Genomic DNA, 23,015 nt, shown 5'->3' with positions numbered 1-23,015 from the left:
TCAGTAGAATTTAATACATATATTGACAAGGCAAATAAAGTCACAAAACTGGGGGGAAGATAAAGCATCAGCAAATCAAGGTGGGCAAATCTTGAAGCCCACCCAATCTGCACCATTATCACTAGTTCTTATCATTCTGACTAAACGCAACATTACAATAATAAACAACAAATTACATGTCCTACAAAATAATGATAACAAGACTAACAATAAAACTGAAAAAAGGACAAAAGCATTCAAGAGATTTCCGTACATATACCTAATCTCCACTAACATCTATAAGTTGAGGTAGGTGGCTTTTTGAGCTCACTTCTTCCTTGCTAGAGAGAGAAACAGTGGATGCAATCCATGGCCCAGAGTATCCACTTGTTGGGCCCTCCATCGACAAAGTCTGGCTCTGGCTCAAGCTCAGGCTCAGGCTCTGGCTCTGGCTGTCTTGTGAAATAGTTGTAAAAGCCTTGAACCTCCATTCCTCACTTGTAGCGCCAGGCCTTGATAGTGGGGCCCGCACATTGGCATTTCCTTCAAGCATGCTCACAACGGCTGACATAGAAGGGCGGAGCGTGGGAGAAGGGTTTGTACACAGTAAGCCCACATTTAGCATCTTTAGGGCTTCATCTTTGGAATAGTTCGACCCCAACTCTGGGTCCACTAGCTCTAGGAGGCTACCCTTCTCTTGTAGCACATAAGCCTGCAATTTACAAATAGATATCTGTAATCCAAAGTGGTTCTAAGAAACAAATCAATGTTTTTCTAAGAGCTCAACAGCATGGGAGGTCTTTTGTTTCTTCTCCCGGTGGGTTAATTGGGTTTGAACTGGTGCAACATTAAGTGTCTCCCAGTTTGAATTGTAATGAACCCCAAAACATGGGAGTCAGACGAGAACACTGAGAAAATTACGATGAAATAGCTCAATGAATGGACCATATAGAAATGTGCATTGGAAGTACTCAATTTCATCGTAAGAGTAAATTTCACAATCTGTCATCATTCATAAGAATTTCAATCATTTTGGAACAAATTAATCTTTGGAAATCTATTAATTTGCTTTCTCCTCATAAATAAAGAATGAATGTCATGATCTTCATCACTCCAAAGAAACAATGGTAATCCACTGATAGTGTCAGTTATGATAAGTTGAAATATCAAGGGTACTCCAATAACTTGTATTAGTGTGTTTTTTCATTTTTTTGGGCTACTCCAATAACTTGTATTAGTGTGTTTTTTCATTTTTTTGGGTTGAGATATAGTTAACTAGTTGTACTAATGAAGGACACCCAACTCATGTAGTTGCCCCATTTTGCTCATTTATAAATAATGATTATACTTTTCTTATGAAAACCGAATTTCTCCCCCAAACCATTGAGGTTTATTAAAAACCAAACAAAAATGAAAAGTTTGAATATTGATGTTATAAGAGTCGAGTCATTGTCACTGGAAAAGCCATGGCAATCAACTGACAACCCTGAATAGACATTTCATGGTGCACAACGGTAAATTCTCATCATTTCCAACATAGTCAAGGATTGAGCCAAGTGTGCAGTTCAAGTACCATGAAATAGCTTTCAAACCAATGGATTACAGATTTAAGTTCCAGATTAACTAGAAATGTAAAATAATGAAACTTTATGGAATCAAATCATATGCTGGCATTTTATGAACAAATGTGACAGAAGACATCACTATAATCATTTGGAAATTTGGCCTGATGTAAAAGATTTTAACAACTACTTGCGACTTGCACGTGAAAAAAGTAAACGTATAAAAGCAAAATAGAACATGTCGAAACTTGTGTGCAAATAATAAAACTTGAAACAAGTATACATTAGAGCAGGCAACTAATGTGAAAATAATAAAACTCCAAACAAGTATATATCTTGCATGTGTATGTGCATGTGTGTGCACTCTGTGAAAAGAACACGCTTCATAAGTTGCATACCCAATCTAAAAGATAAACACATTCCTCCTTTGGCCTGTAATTTGTGTTGCTCTTCCCACTCACTATCTCAAGAGCCACGATACCAAAGCTGTATACGTCTGCTTTGTCTGTTAGGTAACCTCGCATTGCATATTCAGGAGCCATATATCCTCTGAAAAAAAAAATGTAATCAAATTTAAATGAAATAATCCATGCAGTAAGAACCTACACGATATTGGATTCTATGAGGGATGAGCTTCCAACTTATGAGTAAACCGGTGTCACACCCCTGGACCATGGGCCACATTACATAAGGCATTAATGCTAAATGAGAAACACCAGAATAGCCATCCTCTAAGGAATCACTCCAAAGGTAAATTAATACCAGGTCACCTTTTCAACTTTACTATGGTAAAAGAAAATACCTTATTTTGAACTAACATGAGAAAAAAGTTACTAAGAAAAATTATATATCAGTTGCTTACATTGTTCCAGCGATTCTTGTGCTGATGTGGGTATTTTCCTCTTCATCAAGTTTTGCCAAACCAAAATCAGATATCTTGGCATTTAAATCCTTATCAAGGAGAACATTGGTGCCCTTGATGTCTCTGTGAACAATTTTCAGTCTTGATTCTTCATGAAGATAAGCCAGGCCTCTTGCTATTCCTATGCAAATCTTGAGTCGTATAGGCCAATCCAGTTTCAACCGGGACTCGTCTGGACCTGCATATCCCCAAATACACCAAATCAGATGACTAACCAAATCGGTTTTTTCAGCATATGAGCATAAACACACAATAAAAGAAGAGATAATGGAAACAAGCATACCAAAGAGAGCACGAGAGAGACAGTTGTTTTCCATGTATTCGTAGATTAGCAATAACTGATTGCCTTCTATACAACAACCATATAGCTTTACAAGATTTGGGTGTTGCAAGGCAGAAATCATGCCAATTTCATTGACAAACTCACGGTTCCCTTGCTTTGATTTAGATGAAAGTTGTTTAATTGCAATGACTGATCCATCTGGCAAGGCACCCTTCACACACAAATAGAAACAATGCATATAATTAAACCAGAATTTGAATTAGGACCCAAGAGGTAAGTCTCAGTGAATTAGTTTACAGCAAATTTTCCTCTATTTGCTAATTCTGGGAAAATTTAAAAGGAAAAGCAATGAGTGCAAGTAAATTTAGAAACACAAAGGGGAACAAAGAAAATGCTCAGTGAGAAATGGCTTGGAAACAACTTTAATCAATATTAGCAGCAGAGAGATTTCTTCCATTTTTCTTCTTTTCATAGCGATTGCAGATGTACCTTGTAAACCGGCCCAAAACCACCTTCACCAATCTTATTTGCAGGATCAAAGTTCTTTGTAGCAGCTTTGATCTGTTTTAAGCTAAAGTAACCTGTTTGAAGCTCAAGGCTTCTTAATTCTGTCCAAAAAGAAAACAATAATTGGTTAAATTAATCATATAACCTATAATTCCGACTTGTATTCCTCTTTAACACATCAACTAACACTTGGATCTTACGAGCCCAGCAAATAAAAAGGTTCAATATCCTGGCCCTTCACTTGTGGAACTCATTATCAGGCCATAAGGAAACAATGTAACATTCTCAGCATAGTTTTGGAACATATATAGTGCACATAGGTGGCACATTGACATTTCCAAAAATTTTAGGCAATATCTATTCCAAAACTACAAGTATCACAAAGGATAATATTGAATCCGTTGCTGTGTTTGTCCAAAATCACACCCATTATCCCTCAAACATATTCCCACCTTACCTTTGTTCTCTTTATCATTGCCTCCTAGATAGCCTTTCATATAAAGGACGGCCAAAATTAAGAAGACCACAAAGCAAGAACAAACCACAATCCCAACCATAGCTCCAGTGGAAAACTTGTCATCACCATCAATCTCTGGGGTAAAATCTAGAAGTATAACACTAAATCAGACGCTGACACTGAGAATATACTTGCCAGTGAAACCAAGAATGATGGTTAGTAAAACTCAAACAAGAGTGACTTACTAGGTGTCACTCTAATGGCTGACACGAGGGGGCCATAGAAACTTCTCCAAGGGATGCTTGTGGTCCCTTTTCCAGCCCAATAGAAGTGGATCTCCAGAGTGTGATCTGTAACATCAGTGATGAAGGTTCTGTTGATACCGATACCTGTACCATTTGCTTCCATCCTTATGTTGAAATCAGTCAGTACTTTCTTGCCCTACATTTCAGAAAAATTATTCAATGATACGATGGATAACAAAATAATAAACGACCCACTAGTAAGGGACTTATTCCTCCACACTGAGGGCATCCTCGAGAGCGAGGAATTTCGTAACATTCTGATTTTTATTTTGTGTTTTTAATGTTGTGCCAAATCTCACCTTATTGACACGGAAAAATAGAAATACAGTATCACAGAAAAAAAAGAGAAAGAAAAAAAAGAAAACACTAATGAGACATATTACCTGAATATACACATCAAATATGCGTTTCCCAAGGCTGCTAAAAGTGTGGCCATCAGTGAATTGTATTTCAGCAAAATAGAGGACAACAGTGTAGCCACCATTCTGGAGGCAAAGCCCATAATATGAAAGGGAAATGGCAGAAGCACGTGCCGTACTGTACAACTCAATGTTTTTCTGGGCTAAAAGATTGGACGTACTGCTGGGTACGTACATATCACCAAGAGTACCACCATTGTCCATGAAGTTCCCTGTGCTGCTAACAGCCCACTTCTCCCTTCCATCAAACATATTAGTGCCTTTTCCTACCAAGTCTTCTTCATATTCCTCCCCATCAATAGTTATTTTTCTGCCTCCACAATTTATAAACAGCTTGAAATCTGCCACGAATATAATGTCAGTAGCCTAATATCATACCCAACAGAAAGGAAAGACCTAAGTGCCATAAAAGCTAGCCTGAAGGAACTAAGACAACAAACATGTACAAGAGAAAGCATGCGCACCTGTGCACAAACACACATACACATACACCCACACCCACACACTGACATATTTATACAATATAAGTGATGTGAAGCAGCAAAATAAATGCTCACTTTTTGGTTTTACAGGACAAGGGAAACCTTTTTGTAGGCATGGCCGGATTCTGCAGCAAAGAAAGTATCTCAGAAATATATTTCCTTGATTGTCTATAAAAAATAACAGAATTCAATAAAAGCAGTGTAGTGGGGCTAGAATCTCAAGCATTGGTGAGAGGACAGTGAGCTTACAATTTGTCCTGTACGGAAGAGTAGCTTGCAAGCATGTTCCTGGAGAGAGAGAGAGAGAGAGAGAGAGAGAGAGTTCACAGCAGGAATGGTAGAAGACCGCCGAAGAGCTTTTTTTTGTTTCGATTTTGGTGACCAAAGTCAAACCAAAAAGAAAGATAAGGAAGAACTAACTAAAATTAGCAAGTATTCTTACGGGCCTGAGGGTGGACACATGGTTGACGAAGTAGCACCTGTGAAGTTGTTGTTAGATATATCCCTGCAGGAAATCACTTCATCTGTAAGTGTTTACTTTTAGCTTCCCATAGCAACAACTAAAGTCTAAAATTGAGAAATTCCTATTCATGAAAGTGACATCTGCAACCAGTCAGAACACCTTCTCTAGTAGGCTTAGCAGAGGCAAATATCAGCTGTAGTTGCCAGAAAAGATGGAGATATAACCATAATCCTTTCTAGTCATAATAAAGCACAACTAGAATTACAGAAAAGACAATAATGTCACATATTTTTTCAAGTATAATCATTGATTGCAAACCTCCTATCCTATGATTATAACTGAGAGTGCTGCATTAGTACATGATTTCTACCTACATTTACAACCCAAATACTCGATCAATCAGAACGATGAAATGATAAAATACCCACTTTCCTCATAATATATTACCTTTTCTTCCATCAAAGACTTCAGTTCTGTTGTAACCTTTCCATAGTGGAAGCACAATTGGCAGTTATTATGTTCTACTCTTATATGCAGAAATGAGGAGTGTTGCTGATGTGCAAGTGGAGTAGAGAGAGAGGATGTTGATGTGCTGGAAGCTATCTTTCTATGCAATGTGAGACCTTCTACAAGTAGTTTTGTGTCCAAGACAACATTTTACATTATATGCAAGGCCTCTAAAATTATCGAATGGACAAATAAAATCTTATTACAATTATGTTTGTGCACTGCATCATGCTCTCCAGATAAAAAATAATGCTAAATATTTATCTTAAATTAAATATTTACGTCTATAGCTATTGAATATTAACTTCACTCAACATTTTCTTTAATTTATTGTATTTAATATTTTTATATTTCATTGACATAAAAAATTATTGGAGTCTTGTGTTTTTTTTGATAAGTACTTATAGTTTTAAAATTTTGATTTTTTTGGTCAGTCAAATGCCATCCCTCCCAATTCTCTCTCCAGTTCATGTTACTGATAAGGGAAATTTATCAAATTAGACATTAGTGTTTGAACAATTTAACATCATCATTCTTTCGATCAAATTTGAAATAGACCATCAAATGACACATCAAAATGGTTTTGAAATTTATCAAATTACACTTTGGGTAAAAAGTTAAACAATCCAACTTTAAATGCATTTTGATAAATTTCCCTATTAAGAAAATAGATTTCAACAGCAAATGAGGGCAGTTTTTTAAGGGAGATAGATATTACCTTTTTTGCGAAGCAATTAGAAGTAGTGCATCTAATTGTAATGGCAACATGTATAGAGAGAGAAGTGCATCTAATTGTAATACCAAGATGTATAGAGAGAGAAGCGCATCTAATTGTAATAGCAAGATGTATATATATATATATATATATATATATATATATATATATATAGAGAGAGAGAGAGAGAGAGAGAGAGAGAGAGGGACAGAGAGGGGGCTTGGGGAGGGTGGTGGTTGTGGGGTGTTGTGAACCCTACTTTATGTATGTGTTAGAGATAGAGGTCTCTAGAAAACATTTTATGATGAGCGACCTACTTTTCATATACTTTTGAGAGAGAACCTACGAAGTTTGAGAATCTTAAAGTTACCGCTTAGAAAGATATTTTAGAAAAACTGGAGGATTTCAAAAGTTGCACTCCTATTTGTTCTCCCTTAGAACCTTATATGTTAACAATTGAAGCTACTCTTTTACAAACATGTCTCTATATTCAATGCCTATGTGAGTAATGCAAGAGCTTCAATAAGTACTTAATAATATGGAAATTTACATCCATACAGGTTTTTTAAACCGTGATAACGAAAAGACCCCAAAATAGGCCTTTATTACACGGAAGGATGGGCACCTCAAAAATTTTTATTTTTTGACAAATTTAGACCTCATTTTTTAATCTTTAAGGCAGTCCAAACTGCATTAAGGGCTCATTTTTTGAAGGTTTAAGGCGGTCTAATGTTGCTAACATCGAACCACATTTGGACCTCATTTTTTGAAGGTTTAAAGCGAACATCAGACCGCATTTAGACCTCATTTTTTAAGGTTTAAGGCGTCCGACGTTTCTAACATTGGACCGCATTTGGCCCTCATTTCTTGAATGTTTAAGTCGATCCGATGCAATATGAAGTGGAAATGTTTAGTACTTATTAGATATATTGTAGATGAAAAATCTCAGTGTCAGGTTATATAAAACTTCAAAGAATGCTCCAAAAGTAACTGAAAATACATTGAATTCTCTGTAGCCCCTCAAATCCAACAGGCCACTCTTCAAACAATATCTAGAGGCACTGAGGTATAACACCACAAAGCTAAACTACAAGAAGCAATTAATGATATTAGGGGCAAATGCTCCCAAGTTGTAAGATACACTAAAAATATGCATATAACTTGAAATACATACACGTCAGGATCAATTCTCATAATCCAATCAGGCACATCTCCAGTCAACTTGTTGCTTTTAAGGTACCTATCTCAAAATGAAGTATAAATTTTGTGTGAGAGATAAACTAATATCTAAACAATCACTCCAAAGAATAATCCCCAAGCTGAAATTGCAAATGAATCATAGACCACTCAGAAGCAGCACTAAGAAAGAAACTGAGTTTCCAACAGATTACTTACAATCTATCAAGGCCTTTAAAGTCCTTTAAAAAGGGAGGAATTCCACCGGTCAAATTGTTAAAGCTCAGATCACTGCAGACAATAAATAACATAAGCACAAATAAGAAGAAAGTTGTCACAATAAATGATATGTTGGTTTCCCACAACAAAATCTCTCATTGGAACAATATATTCGTCATATGCTAGTAATTTCAGACCTATGTCACTAATTCATATGAAATAATTCTCAACAAAAAGTTTGTGAGGTTTAAATATACCTGTGTGGATTTCCATGTTTTGGTTTTAAACCGCAGGATTAAATATATATGTTACTTTTGTCAATATACTTGAATCTTGTGTCTTTAGTTTCTTCTGAAACTAGGAATTTAGGGATCAATGACAGATTTTCTTTCAATCACTAAGTATCCCAAAAAGACAAGATGAGCTCTGATTGAAACTAGATTAGAGCAAGTTGAAATAACCACCAAGTAAAGAGCTGTATAATAGCATGCTAGTCCGGGACCAAGTTCGGATATGGTTGGCCCGAGCCTGGCAATCAAGAAAGCAGAGCACAGCCCAAACCAGCATTTTAAAACCCGGCGATCTCATCCGGATGGGAATCAGTTGGGACCGAACCGGTTCCTAGATAGTGTAAGTCCCAGCTCAGTTCCCCACTAAAACCTCCTATATATTTTTTTTTTCCTTTTTTCTAAGCTGATCTGATGTTTTCTCAGGTCTCTTCCAATTCCCAACCCATAACCCGCTATTTGATTCTTATTTTATTCCATTTATTTTTTAAAAGTTTTAGGATCATTGATTTAGACCCATCCAAACCCGATCCAGATCACTGATCTGATACAGATATGTGGGTAAATGATCTGCCCCATCGATCTGGATTTTAGAACACCAGCCGAAGTACATGACATGAATCGAAGAGAGTGCACATGACAGGAATTGAAAAGAGAGCATAATTAGCCCTGAAGGACCCGTTTGGATCCCTAGATTTTTCAATCCTAGGAAAAGTCAATCTTGGAATTGAAATTCCCTGGAATTGAGATTTTTTGGAAATGTCAATTCCCCGTTTGGATCGCATCTGGTAGAAATCAAGAAAATGCAAATTCCCTTTTGGATTGTCTGGAATATCTTCATCTTGGAAATGCAAATTCTATCTCTCTCTCTAAAAAAAATTTGAGTTAGTTTTTCTCACTAAAATTTTATTACACTCTCTTTCAAAAACTTAAAATTTGAAATAGTTTCTCTAAAAATTTTCAAATAGTTTCTCTCTCAAAAATTTATATACTCTCTCTGAAATTTGATATAGCTTCTCTCTCTAAAATTTTGAGATACTTTCTTTCTCTAAAACTTAATATTTGAGATAGTTTCTCTCTATAAAAATTTTGAGATCGTTTCTCTCTCTAATAATATTTCAGATAGTTTCTCTCTAAACAATTGCAAGTAGTTTCTCTCTCTAAAATATGATAAAGTTTCTCACTCTAAAATTTTAAAGTACTTTCTCTATCTAAAACATAAAATTTGAGATAGTTTCCTTCTAAAAATTTTAAGATAACTTCTATCTTCAAGAAATTTTAGGTACCTTCTCACTCTAAAATTTGATATACTTACTCTTTCTAAAATTTTAAGATGCTTTCTCTCTAAAACTTAAATTTTAAGATAGTTTCTCTTTCTAAAACTTTCAGGTAGTTCTAAAATTTTAATATACTTTCCCTCTGTAAAACTTAAAATTTGAGACCGAGGATTTAAGATATTTTCTCTCTCTAAAACTTAAAACTTGAGAATTTTCTCTCCCTAAAATTTTCAAGTAGTTTCTCCCTCTAAAATTTTAAGATATTTTCTATCTAAAAATTAAAATTTGTGATAGTTTCCCTATCTAAAATTTTTTAAATAGTGTCTCTCTCTAAATATTTCAATTACTTTCCCTATCTAACATTTATTACAGTTTCTCTCTCTAAAGTTTTAAGACATTTTCTCCCTCTAAAACCTAAAATTTGAGACAGTTTCTCTCTCTAAAAATTTTTTGGTGGTTTCTCTATCTAAAATTTGATATAGTTTCTAATCTCTAAAATGTTAATATGCTCTTTCTAAAACTTAAAATTTGAGATAACTTCTCTCTATTTTTGAGATATTTCCTCTCTAAAATTTAATGCAGTTTCTCTCTCTAAAATTATAAGATACTTTCTCTCTCTAAAAATGCAAGATACTTTCTCTCTCTAAAATTTAAGATTTGAGATAATTACTCTCTCAAAAATTTTAATATGGCCTCCCTAAAACCTTAAATTTGAGACAGTTTCTCTCTATAAAAATTTGAGATAATTTCTCTCTCCCTAAAAAAATTTGTATTTTTCTCTCTAAAAATTTTCGTATATTTTCACCCTTTAAAATTTGATATAGTTTCCCTTTCTAAAATTTAATATGTTTTCTTTCTTTAAAATTAGATATAGTTTCTCTCTCAAAACTTTTAATATTTTTTCTGTTCTTCAATAGCAAAGTAGATCATTTCCATGAAATGTCAATTCCACCTATTTGGTCGAATTGAGATTTCCAAAATATAGGCTCAAAACGAGCATTTAGGAATCCCACGGAAATTTCAATTCTAACAGATATATCAATTATAAGCGAACCACACACGATTGGCCCAGCTTTTCCAGGAAACGTGACTTCTGGAAATCTGAATCCAATGAGCCAAACGGGCCCAAAAAGAAAATTAAAATAAAAATCTGTTTTCTGGGCACAATGCATATGCATATAAGCTCAATCATGGCCATTTATGTAGTGGTAGCCAGCATTGAACTATTAAGTATTTCAAGTTGAAGATTGATTCAAAGACTCCAATTGTAGCATCGAGTTTCGAGAAAAGAAGACTCCAATTGTAGCATCGAGTTTCGAGAAAAGAAGACTCCAATTGTAGCATCGAGTTTCTAGAAAAGATATCAACTTACAGGTCTTTTAGATCCTTCATTTCTTCTATGTATGGTGGGATGACACCAGATATTGAGCAGTTTCTTAGAATCCTGAAGGGTTACAGCCATATCATATTTCATATCTGTCAAGCATTGTAACTAAAGGTCCTGTAAAGCCACGGAGCTAAAGAGCAACTCTCTTTAACTTACAGTTTCCCAAGCTTCTTCATTTTCTCCAATGGAGGGAAAGGAGAAGGTTTCCCACTTAGGTCAGTGATCCTCCTGCATGTCGAGATCTCAAAGCCAACTAATCAGGCCCAACACCAAGTTTGTGGTAAAAAAACCAAAGAAAAAATTAATCAAAGTGACTCTTGCATCAACATTACTCTTGATGTCTTACAAGTCCTCCATATCTTCCAAGGAAGAAATGGTTGTAGGAATTGGTCCTTCCATGGATGTACCACTGATTCTTCTGCAAAGAAATGATGGTACAGATGTCATAGGATACACTGTATAGATTCTACATTTTCAAATAAAAATAACTTGCATCAAAATCATAAATATATTGACGAGCCTAAAGGTGGCGATTAATCAAGAAAGATAATTAGTAAGACAAATAAGAGGAGCTAGCAATATAATGTTGCTGCGATCAACTTAATTGAAGACAGGGACTCACTGATAAATGATATGACTCAGCTTTGCACTCTATTTCTACGTAAGTGTAACATTACTGATTTTCTCTAACAAAATATCCAGATATTGTTATCCAACATTTGTTTTTAAACAATCTTAATCATCTATATTTTATTGACTCAAAAATAAACAATCTCGTCAGCATGTCACCATTCTTGTTGATTACTATTTCGCCAAGTTGACCAAAGTGCTAAAAAGAGAAAAAGCCGGAGAAAAAAAAGGAAGTGCTCACAATTTCTTAAGTTTCGTCCAGTTCCCAATGAAACCAGGTATGGTGCCAGAAATATTGTTCCCATTAATCCTACTGCAAATACAAATCCAACTGTAAGAATCTGAAATTTCAAAGAAAGAAAATGTACTAAACCCTTATTTTACTTACAAGTCTGTTAAATTTGTAAGCTTGGCGAATGTGGTCGGCAACTCTCCGGTGAATTCATTTGAAGAAAGGATACTGAAATTTTCACCCCAGGTGTTGTGTTTATAATCTAAACAAGTAAAACAAAAGTAATGCTCCAACAAAAAATATTGTTAAACAGTTTCGAATGTCATGAGTAAAAAATAATTATGAAGCTCGCATATTTTAAACAACAGTGAGCACTGACATTAACATAAACTACCCAAGGTGTTCAACCTATAGAGTAAACAAAGGGAAGAAATTCATCTCAATCATGTATGCAAGAAAAAAAGAAAACATACAGTCTCTCCAAATTGCTCAAGTGTCCAAGTTCTTCTGGAAGACTGCCTCCCAGCTGGTTTGCCTCAACAACTCTGCACATTGTCAATGTTTAGGTGGCCTACTAATATAAACAAAGGTATTAGTGAAACAATAATCAGTACAATCATACAATTCAGTAAGGTTCTTCATGTCTCCAAACTTCTTCGGGATTGGCCCAGAAAACCTGTTTCCCAGAAGGGACCTACAATAATTTGGGGGATTCAATTAGCACAAATGGTTGCACGGCAAGGAATCCTATCAAATTCACACCAATTCTAAGCATCCAAATCAAGCAAAGACATGAAAACCATGTTGCAAAAAACATACACAGCAGGCATCCACACATTAAACGATATATATACAGGTACATACGCATTATAAAGAGCCACAATTATGTGGGACTTTGTGTCTCTGTGTGTGTCTGTACACATGCAAATGCATATTAATAAATATACACAAAATAAAATCTTACACAAATAAATACACATTCACACACATGTAAATACGAAGATGCATTTCATGTCATGTCAACTTCACAGTATAAATGTTGCACTTTGTTAGCATAAGTACTTTTGTCTTTTAGCAAAAATTTAAAAGGGTGGAAAATCAAGTCACACAGATGCATACAGGTTTTCTCTTTATACCTATGTTTTCTCTACCAGCACCCATGTACATGGGTAGAAAATCTAGCCATTTAATGTTTTGGATATCCAACCCCTGACTTGGGTTGGCACTACAAAATCATTGGTAAATCTAGCAATGGAACCTTTGGACCTCAAAATCCCCTGCCCATTTGAACTCTACCAAATGAGTCCTTCCTATGTTATTTGTAAAGGATAGAAAGGATATTCCCTATGAAAGACCTGGGTATCTGTCGTCTTTGATCCTTAGCCATTAAGAAATATCCATATATATTGAAATGAAAATGTTCCTTCAACTTTTGACAAATAGACAAACAATTTACCCATTCAAATGTTTTTCACACCCCAACCCTTGACAAATAGACAAACAATTTACCCATTCAAATGTTTTTCACACGCCAACAAGAAGGGCACCAAACATCCAGAAAACCGTAACATGAAAACAAACTTCACCATATCATGAACATCTTAGTAACACAAAAATATTTCACTAGATAGACATCTAGATAGATTGACATGAAGCAACTGAAGCTTGAACTTACAACTGGACCAAAGGCAGACCAGACAAAACTTCAGGAATAAAACCATTTAGATAATTGCGTGAAAAATCCCTGTCAAGCATAAAAAAATTTCATAGTCAGTTCCAAAATTCTAGTCTCAGATATTGGTGTGTGACATATTATTTACAACGTTGAGCCAATACACTTGAATCACAAAAGGCAACCTCAATCACCATGACAACATGCTATTAAGAAAGCAGCAATTCAAAGTTTAACTAGCCCAAATTCGTCCAATATTTATTCATTCACTGATTTTTCCAAATAGACAATTTTTTCAAGATAATTTTGCATCTTTATGTTGGAGTAAGTAGTTCCAACCTTGAAATGGACCGAAACATTTGTTTTGAGTCTCTTGCGATGCCAATTATAAACTTCTTTGTAGTTGCTAGAGAAATGCATATGCATAGGAGAAAGATTTGACCAAATGAGGTGTTGAACATAATATCTGCTAGACAATCGTCAAAAATTATAAACTATGTTATGATAGTTCTTCACTACATGCTTTTGAATGAAGTGATGATATCTACCTCAATATTCTGGCGGTTTGTGCATTCACAGCATGGAATTTGAGAATGAGTACAGCTATTTAATTTATCAAAGAATATGCCCATGGCTTACTACCACCAAAACCTTTTGTAGTCATGAGGTACCTTATCAAGATTAACTCTTTTGAGTTACTATTTTCATAGCGAGAACAGCCATTTCTCTACTTTCTTTCTTGGCACAGTGACTGACCCTTTAAGCTTTCCTTTTCTTTAAAGGACTACGCACAATTTATAGGCACTACCAGATCTACCTGCTATGTGCCACTGACTACATTCTTTCTTGGCACGGTGACTGACCCTTTAAGCTTTCCTCTTCCTTAAAGAACTACACACAATTTATAGGCACTACCAGATCTATCTTCTATGGTGCCACTGACTAGATTATAACTCCTCTGAACTCTAGCTTAGTTGTCAGGATCTCAAAACCCAAAAATGTCAAACTCGCAGATGGCCCTTCCACCAGCCCCTAGACTCAGCATTGTCAGTACTTGTCTCTCTCTATTGTAACTCATGGTTACTAGTATCCCATCAAACAAATTTTAATATAGGAGTAGCAACAAACGCTGTAGTCTAACCTTATCCACAAAAATTTTATGTTGTTGAGGGCCCAAATATAAGAATGACAGTTCATGAAGGAGATGTCCTACCATCCTCAGTTTCGAGGGATATAACATAAAGACAATATTCCAGCAGCAAGAAAATATACCTCATTGAAATTGAGGTAAGAAGGTAAAGGAAATGGGCAAAGAAACTTCTTCCACGGCACAGAGGAAGAAAGGTCAGAGAAAGGTATCTTCCAATCTCAAAACAAATACATCTTGGATATCTTGCTTCAATGTGGAATGCTCAAATATCAAATACCAAAGAATCCAACTGGATAAAGACGCATGCCAACGGACGAAGTCGATGATACAAATATGTTTATTATGCTACTTGGGAGCCTAAACACCTCCATGATCAGATTAAACAATACCTTCACCATTGGGTTTATAAGAAGACTCATGAGTAATCTAACAGAAACAGACCTTACTTCACATAAAGAATTTTCTGATGCTCAGCACCTGTTTGGGCAGACCACTCACTTCTAGTAACTCCAACCATTATTGTATTTCATTTGAACTCCAGAAAAACTAGATTTTAGTCCGATACACTGTTTAAGAGTGTCACCAGTTCATTGATGCATTTACCATAAAATCCCCCTTTCCGATGCTAACTTAAAATCCTCTTAAAAACCCTTTTCTTCCTTAATTGGAATATTAACCAGCATCAGACTTATGGAAACATGCAAACATACACTCAAAGTGCAACTCAAGGCAGATAATCTCATGTTCAGTAGAAAGTCCTATGGATATCGCGATAATCAACATCATCATTATCATCAAAGCCTTTTTCCAACTATTTTGGTGTCGGCTAGACGAATCCTAGTCTACCATTTTGCTCTATCAAGGGCCATATCCTCAGTGAGGCAATAAGTCCCCATATCTTTTTTCACTACTTCCAACCATGTCCTTTGGGCCAACAACTTACCCTTTTCAAACCTTCCAATTGAACCAACTCACACTCCTTAACAGGTGCCATACTAAGTCTGAGCTACAGATGGTTAGCCCAGCTAAGTCTACGTTCTCTCATCTTATCACCTATTGGAGCCTCAACTAAGTTCTCCAGAATGTATCCATTTCGAATTCTATCCCTTCTTGTCTTGCCCTCATCAATATCAACATCCTCAACTCAGCTACATTTATCTTATGGGTATGTTATTTCTTGACCGCCCAAAACTTTGCCCTATAAAAGCAAAGTTGGTCCTACAGCTGACCCTTCAACTTCATTGATATGCGGAAATCACATAAAACTCCAGGTTCACATCTCCACTTTTCCTACCCATCTCTAATTCTATGCTAGACATCTTCGTCAATCTCTCCATTTTCCTTGATTATCGACCTAAGATACCGAAATTGCACTCTTTTTGGAATTTCTTGGCCGTCGATCTTAACTACTTTCTCGTCTCTACTCCTATTATTACTAGCATTCTATAGTCACTGTCTTAATCTAGCTAATTTTAAAACCTTTAGATTCTAAAGTATCCCATCAAAGTTTTAACTTTGTGTTGACGCCACATCAGGTCTCATCAATCCAAACTATGTTATCCACAAACAACATACACCACCGTACCTCATCTTGTAGGTGCCTAGTTAAGTCGTTCATAACCAAGACAAATAGGTATCGGCTCAACGCTGACCCCTGATGTAGACCTATCGTCACTTAAAACTCATTCGTCTCTCTACTGGCTGTTCACACACTAGTTAGCGCTCCCTCGTATATATATCTTACCTAATCAATATAGTATTTGGAGACTCTTTTCTTTTCCAACACCTACCAAATTAAAACTTGAGGTACTATGTCATAGGCTTTCTCTAGATATCTCGACGCTAACTTTCAAAGATGTCTAGATAACAAAGTCTACAACAAGATACAATATTTTCATGAGAAAAAGTATGAGGGCCTTGAAGATTGAGGAGGATGAAAAAATTTTGAAATTCTTTCTCAAAAGACATTATTCAACAGGATGACTTCTACCAGTGCTAAGATAATATGGCCTCATCAATTGTTCCAAGAGCTGGGATTAAACAATTAAAGCCACCACAATTGTATTATTATGACGAGTGCTACACACTTGCCTGAAATCATTGTTTCAAGAACAGGGAGATCATAGTGGGATTATAAACTTGTTCACGACAAGGAAGCAAGCAGACTTATTAAGAATGCACATATTTGAGATTGTCGATTTGATCATTGGAAGGAAGCAAGGAAAATAATCAAGACTTCATATCTCGAGAAACAACTAATACTTAGCAAAAGCATGGAAGAAACAACTTCAGTTTTTGACTCGCAAATTTATTGTCTGTTGCATTCCAATTGGCCATCATCCTATCAACTGCCAACCCCAGGTAAACCAAGGTAATGGAGAAGCTCTCCAACAACCTACTGTCATGCCAATTTTATTAAAGAAATGGGTAGGCCAGCTCAGCAGGACATTGACTTCGCAGTCAAACTACTACATTAAAGAAGATCCAACCTCCAAATTCAGAAGATCTTGACACATGAGAGGGCCTTGGACATACAATGAAGTCTAGAAATACATAACTTAGAAGAAGAAAATACCCCTATAGTACATGAGTGTAGTACATGAGTGGTGGTGAGGGTGAAGTTACACATGCTGACCAATAAACTTGCTGTCGAACTACCATGGAATCATCTATCTTCACAGGAAGCATAGGAATATAAGAAACTCTAGGATGACATAAAGAAGAAACGACTAATTTATGTAACAAATGACACTCACTTGAAATGCATATACAAGGAAATTAACTCAATATTAATACAAAAATATTTGCACACATGCCGAACCCACATTATCATGATTTAATTCCAGAAACAATTTCCAGATTCAGCCTTTAGCTCCATGAAAACTGCCATTCAAGGAGCCCCAGCTAACACATATTATATCAAGCCTTCTTCTTCAAGGGTACATGTACAAAAATAACACATAGACTTAATAGATGAAAGAAATGCATGACAAAGAACAGGTGAAAAGGATTCAAGGCCATTTCATTTCATTGTTGAATTATAGGTTGTTTGAGACCTAACACATGCCACATACAATGTAACTAGTTTATATTATCTAAAATAGACAAGTTATTCATTACCAATGACTAGTTCCTGAACTGAAAAGAATATTTCACATTCAAAGGATTCATTCATAAATATAACAACTTCGCATGTATTGATGCTATTTGAGGCCATTGATAAATACAAAGCTAAGGATGTTGAACACTTACAATACATTGAGGTGGGTTAGATTACCAAAGTCTTCGGGAATTATCCCAGATAGATTTTGGGCCTTCCAAAAACTGCCACAAAAATGAAAAAGAGCTTGAGGACAAGGATAATGAATCAACTAAAAAATCCAAAGCAAGTATTCTAAAACAATAGCAGGTCTGGTGGACTGGCCCCAATTAATCGGAATTGGCAAGGTGCAAAGTCGGCAAGTGCCTATATTTTAATAATATGACTTGTATAGACTCATTTGAGTCTGTACAGATGACTCAGAGTTCGGAACATCACGTCCCCAGTTCAAGCCTTGTTTTGAACATTGATCCAAAGAATCAATCACAAATGGCTTCATCAAACACTCTTAACAAAACGGACCAAAAAAACCATATTTCTTTAAAAATTACTAAAGGCAATCATAAATTCTTGTCAAACGAATCCCTCAAATATAAGAATTCACGAAAACTGCAGGCTTTTATCATCATTGCTAGCAAGAAACTTGCCTCGTGTGTGAGTTATACAAATCATACCAATCTTTTGTGCATGTGAAAAAATCACCTAGCCTTATTCTTCTTCCTATTTTCTTGTTGATAACATCCCATTCCATTTATAGTTAAGAAGCTGCTATTTTGATTTTATTTTTATTTTTTTAAAGATGAGCATATACCCTGAAAGAGCATGTTAAATGTGATGATTAGAAACCAAGAATTCTTAAAGGTGAATCATAATACACCTGTCCTATTGGATGTGACTAAATATGCTCAACCAGCTTTTCATTTGACCATAACAAATAAACCACTAATATGACACCCGGTTGGGCAGAAAGATGCAATAAGAACAGAAGTAAAACATGCAAACAGAAAAGAAGAAAAGAAATCAACTCCTTGAAGGAAAGGCTGGGATGTTTTGATCAGTTAAAGAGATATGTTGGTCGGACCACCCAAATACCCATATATCCATATGCATGAAAATGAATCTGCATTCCCAAGTTGATACTGCTGATCATTACAATGCCCACCCAACGATTCATCAAGAATTCTCTAAGTTTGAATTTTATGAAGGATGACAACAGTTTTCTGAAAAGTGTATCTCCGTGCGTGTGTGCCATGGTACCTAACAGATAAGCCCTACATTTTTATTTTTCTTTTCTTTTGGCTCACTAATAGTCCTACATGTTTTCAAGAATTGACATTCTACAGAATTTTCATTTCGTATTTTATCAAGTTAATCAGTAAATGACAATGTCCAGTGCTCCCAAAAATTGTAGGCTTCTTCGTTTCGACTAAATTGATAGTTCTTCCTCACTTGTGTCAAAATATAAAGAAAAGCATGATCCGTACATCATCTCAATGTGACAAACAGTGTTGCTCACAAAGGAGCAGTTGCATGTAACATTAGCCTCCCTGTCTTCTGTGGTACTAATCTTCCAGCCTCCACTGCTACACTGGTCCACATTGAAGTTCCCCATCATCCCTAATTTAGATGCAATTTGACGCAGAGCATTCACTGATTGTATTTTCACAAAGAAAAGAGTTAATACAAAGATCAAAACACATAAAAGTACCAGATGTCAATAAAACATTGACAAAGGAAAGGAAAGAGTGTAGGAAGTTCTCAAAAAGAAAGTGAAGCAAAAAACTAGAGAATAAACAATTTACACAAATCTAGATTGTTATAACGATTGGCACAATTGTCATACACTTTTAAGAAACAAATACAATGGAACCATCATAATAAAAAACTGCCCAAAGGCAACTTTTACTGCAAAGTCTAGTCTAGCCCTCGCAAAAGAGTTAATAAAAAGTTTAAGAGGTAATCCTAGTGCACTATAGATAGTAAAATTTAATGTGTATTTATGCATGAACATGAAGTAGAGCTCTCAAAAAACAGTCTGCTCACAAAAGGAATGGCAAATGAATTAAGCAAACTCTGATATATCAGGAACCAACGCCTAGAATTGAAGCAGCATAATATGTTTTCTTTTTTTGATTGTTGACAATAGTGCCATAATGTTTTTTTTTTTTCTTTCATCAATAAAACAAAACCAGAATCATAATGCTAAAACCCAAAACCCTTAATAATTAATAAAAGCTACCAAACTAACTGAGTACCTTAAAACACGAGATATCATCAGAAGTAATTATTTAGTAGGTGTTCAGATAAAAAATATTTTATATACAGTACCAGCGCTCCAAAGCTAAGCTAACTAGACACAGACACGGTGGAGTTACTTGCCCTTAGAACCCTACAGAGGTGAATTTTTCAAACTCGGGCTTACGAAATGATCTTACAAAATTATATCCTTTCTGCTCATATCAATCAAAGATGCATAAATATGTTTTCTACATTATTTCTATGTTTTTTATGATGATTTGTGAATTTTTTGTTTTATCCTCTATTTTTCTATTTTTCACTTTTTTGGATTTTCCTGAATTGTTTCAAGCGTAAAATTAATTTTCCAATATTCCATTTTCTATTTTATTTTTTTTATTTTTTTAACTTTAAATTCATTTTATAACTTCTTTGGCTTTTTGAGGCTTTTTTATTTTTAACATTTTTTTTGTAATTCTTTTGCGATTTTGAGGTCTTTTAGTGGTCAAAATGTACTTGCTCGAGTCCAAGCCTGAGCGGAGTTCACAGTGTATAACTCTAGGAAAGAACACTTAAGCCAGACTATTAGCAAGCTAAAGCAATCCTCTACAAAAAGTAACAATAGGATCTAGATGGGAGTAAAGAGCTTGTGAACTAAGTGCTTGACATTCAAAATGCATGTATTAGGAATTAACAAATTTCCGTTAGTTCGACATGATTTTCTCACAAGTGAACTGATGATCTCATATTTCCACATAAATCAACAACGAAAACTAAATTTTGCAGAGCATGAACCCAGAAATGCCTCATATTCAACAGATAATTACAGAAAGGGAAGTATATCATGGTAAATGTATAAAACCAACTGTAAGCTATATCATTCACAGAAAAGAAGTACATGCACGTAGTTCAAAAGCGCTTTTGTATCATAAAACTACTGATTCTCTCGAAAATTTCCAAAGAACAACAACAATAGCCAAATCAGAGCCATTCAAACCCCGTAAACCTCACATTCACCACAGTCACTTCACCATTTGAAGAAAAATCATTCACAGATACTTAAAAAGGAAAATCTCACATTCACTCCTTGGCAAACTTTGTGCCTCAGATCCGAGCATTTCCCAACAAAAAAAGGCGAGCAAAACCAGCAGAATCCCATTCATTATCTTCAAAGCCATTTGATACTCCTCCAACCAAACCTACCAGAACCAATCCTCCTTCTGAAACCACGCATAAAAATGAGTTCAATTATTCAAAATCAAGAGAAAACACAAGCACTTCCTCCATTTGAGCAATCAGACTTAAAAAAATGTTCTCTACAGATAATGCTCTTGCTACTTCACCTCTGAAAAGTCCAAACCCGGAACTAGAAATCCTAAAATTCCCCTCCTCCTCCTCAAACCCCTGTCGAAAATTGCGTAAAACTCTTCAATGGACACCTAGATATAGAAGCATCTCTTCCAATCTACCAACCGTCTCAATTTAACTGTTTTCCCCTCCATATTTTTTTTTTTTTTTTTTACCAGAGAATGGGGATCCATATTGATATTGATTGATTGATATTAAATATACTTTCCACCTTTGAAAATTCGAAAGGTAAAGAGGAGGCGGAGGAGACAAAAGCCGAAACGAAGTGAGAGCAGCCAACTGAGATCGTTGTAATAAATAATAATTTTCAAAGGTATGTTTTTCATTCATTCAAAACCGTCAACGTGCAAGTGGCATCCAAACCTCCACGATATCGTCAGAAGATATTTCATTGCGAGTGGTTAAGATACCCCTGCAAAAGTTTTGAATCCCATATTTAACCATGTGGCCATTTGTTTTTCTGACAATGCCATTTGTGTCCGAACTATTCCTATTGTGTGCGTGGCGGCTGCCACATGTAATCGACACGGTTTCTATAATTATTGCGCGTGTCTTTTTGCTATTTGTCAGCATTTCTTTATTCCCTCCCGAAATGGCAATTCCAGCCAAAGTGAAATGTGCGGTTTGTATAAGGCTGAGAACCTAAACAATCAAAGTAAGGTGCACCTTGAAATAGTATCGAAACATATTGTTTCACTAGTAAAATATTAATGATGTTTTAAAAAATTATTTTTTTCTCTAATTATAAAATTTAAAGCTTAAAAAATAGTATAGATCAAGTAGATTCACTTAAAAATCTTAAAATTTGATGGTCTAGCATTATTTTCAATATTTAAGATTTTTTTTTTTTTTTTTTTATGTATCTCAATGTGGAGATTATCGGATTTGAGAGTTTTTCAGCATCGAAACAACTTTTAGTGAATTTTTTAGGCATGCTTAATTTTATTGTCTAGAGCCACAACCTTATATAAATTTTTTTCATAGAAGCAATGGGAAAATAGAATATTATGTAAATAAAAAAATAGAATAATATGTGGAAAAAGTTTATATAAGGTTGAAATGTAGAATTAAAGATGCATCTCAAAATTCCATCGAAAAAATTGTTTTAATATTAAAAAAACCCTTTAATTGATCATCTCGACATCGAGATGTATGGGTATGAAAAAATAAAAGATTTTGAGTCCTAAAAATAGTATCTAAACCGTCCATTTTTAAGATTTTCATATATTTATAGATCTACTTGATTTTAAACTTTTTTAGATTTTAAAATTTTATAAGTGGATATAAAAAATAGATTTTCAGATAATCTGAAAAATCTTTTATACCAAAAATGCATGTTATGATAAAATTTGGAAGTGCATCTTAATTAGATTGTTCAAAGTTGCAACCTTATAAAAATCACACCTACTATATATATTTGGAGATGGCGATACATGGATTCCCTAGGGCAAAAGGGCAATAGCATACTGATAATGACGTTGGTCCCGCCAAATAATGTTTGGGAAAGAATCATTTAGAGAAGATGGGAATTTAACTTGTGACGCATTGTAAGTACGGACGGGTGACCTATGTGATAGATAAAGTTTTTACCTCTTTTACACATGGAATGATCGCCCCATTGACTCTAACTTTCCTAACATCCACCCCACTTATAATTTTTTTAAGTAAAATTGTTTCATAT

At 35.1% G+C, this 23,015-nt stretch overlaps 1 protein-coding gene across 9 annotated transcripts; it reads right to left on the bottom strand.

The window, feature by feature from the left end:
* LOC18437506 (putative LRR receptor-like serine/threonine-protein kinase At1g53430) lies at positions 1-21,382 on the bottom strand. Of its 9 annotated transcripts, none has more exons than XR_016054212.1 (25): positions 21,310-21,382; positions 21,045-21,186; positions 19,216-19,381; positions 17,884-17,955; positions 13,485-13,553; positions 12,432-12,503; positions 12,283-12,354; positions 11,966-12,037; positions 11,819-11,890; positions 11,294-11,365; positions 11,104-11,175; positions 10,933-11,004; positions 7,997-8,068; positions 7,776-7,841; positions 5,359-5,421; positions 5,166-5,204; positions 4,992-5,041; positions 4,399-4,775; positions 3,956-4,151; positions 3,711-3,871; positions 3,236-3,354; positions 2,747-2,957; positions 2,404-2,641; positions 1,940-2,090; positions 1-691 (listed from the first exon to the last, which is right to left on the bottom strand). XR_016054212.1 is itself a non-coding variant. In XM_088864959.1 (25 exons), exons 11-25 carry the CDS (start codon positions 11,121-11,123, stop codon positions 260-262), a joined length of 2,253 nt encoding a protein of 750 aa, XP_088721085.1. In that variant the 5' UTR covers positions 11,124-11,175; positions 11,280-11,365; positions 11,819-11,890; positions 11,966-12,037; positions 12,283-12,354; positions 12,432-12,503; positions 13,485-13,553; positions 17,884-17,955; positions 19,216-19,381; positions 21,045-21,186; positions 21,310-21,382; the 3' UTR covers positions 1-259. The 9 variants fall into 9 exon arrangements, 7 of the variants coding, with proteins under 7 accessions (XP_088721085.1, XP_006847778.2, XP_088721077.1 ...); XM_088864959.1 differs by having other exon boundaries at positions 3,711-3,857; positions 11,280-11,365; XM_006847715.4 differs by having other exon boundaries at positions 3,711-3,857.
* Between the last annotated feature and the right edge of the window lie 1,633 nt (positions 21,383-23,015).

This window comes from Amborella trichopoda, chromosome 1 (assembly GCF_054954075.1).
Source record: "Amborella trichopoda isolate Santa Cruz 75 chromosome 1, AtrichopodaSantaCruz75HAP2 v2.0, whole genome shotgun sequence".
NCBI classification, from domain to species: domain Eukaryota; kingdom Viridiplantae; phylum Streptophyta; class Magnoliopsida; order Amborellales; family Amborellaceae; genus Amborella; species Amborella trichopoda.
Note: the sequence above shows the minus strand (reverse complement) of the source record. Positions and strands in the feature narration are given on the sequence as shown.

Coding starts and splice junctions, on each gene's coding strand:
- LOC18437506 (XM_088864931.1), bottom strand. CDS start 21,144: ATGGCTTTGAAGATAATGAATGGGATTCTGCTGGTTTTGCTCGCCTTT. Junction 19,382..21,044: donor AAGTTTGCCAAGGAGTGAAT/GTGAGATTTTCC, acceptor AAATACAATCAG/TGAATGCTCTGCGTCAAATT. Junction 13,554..17,883: donor CTAACCCACCTCAATGTATT/GTAAGTGTTCAA, acceptor TATGCTTGACAG/GGATTTTTCACGCAATTATC.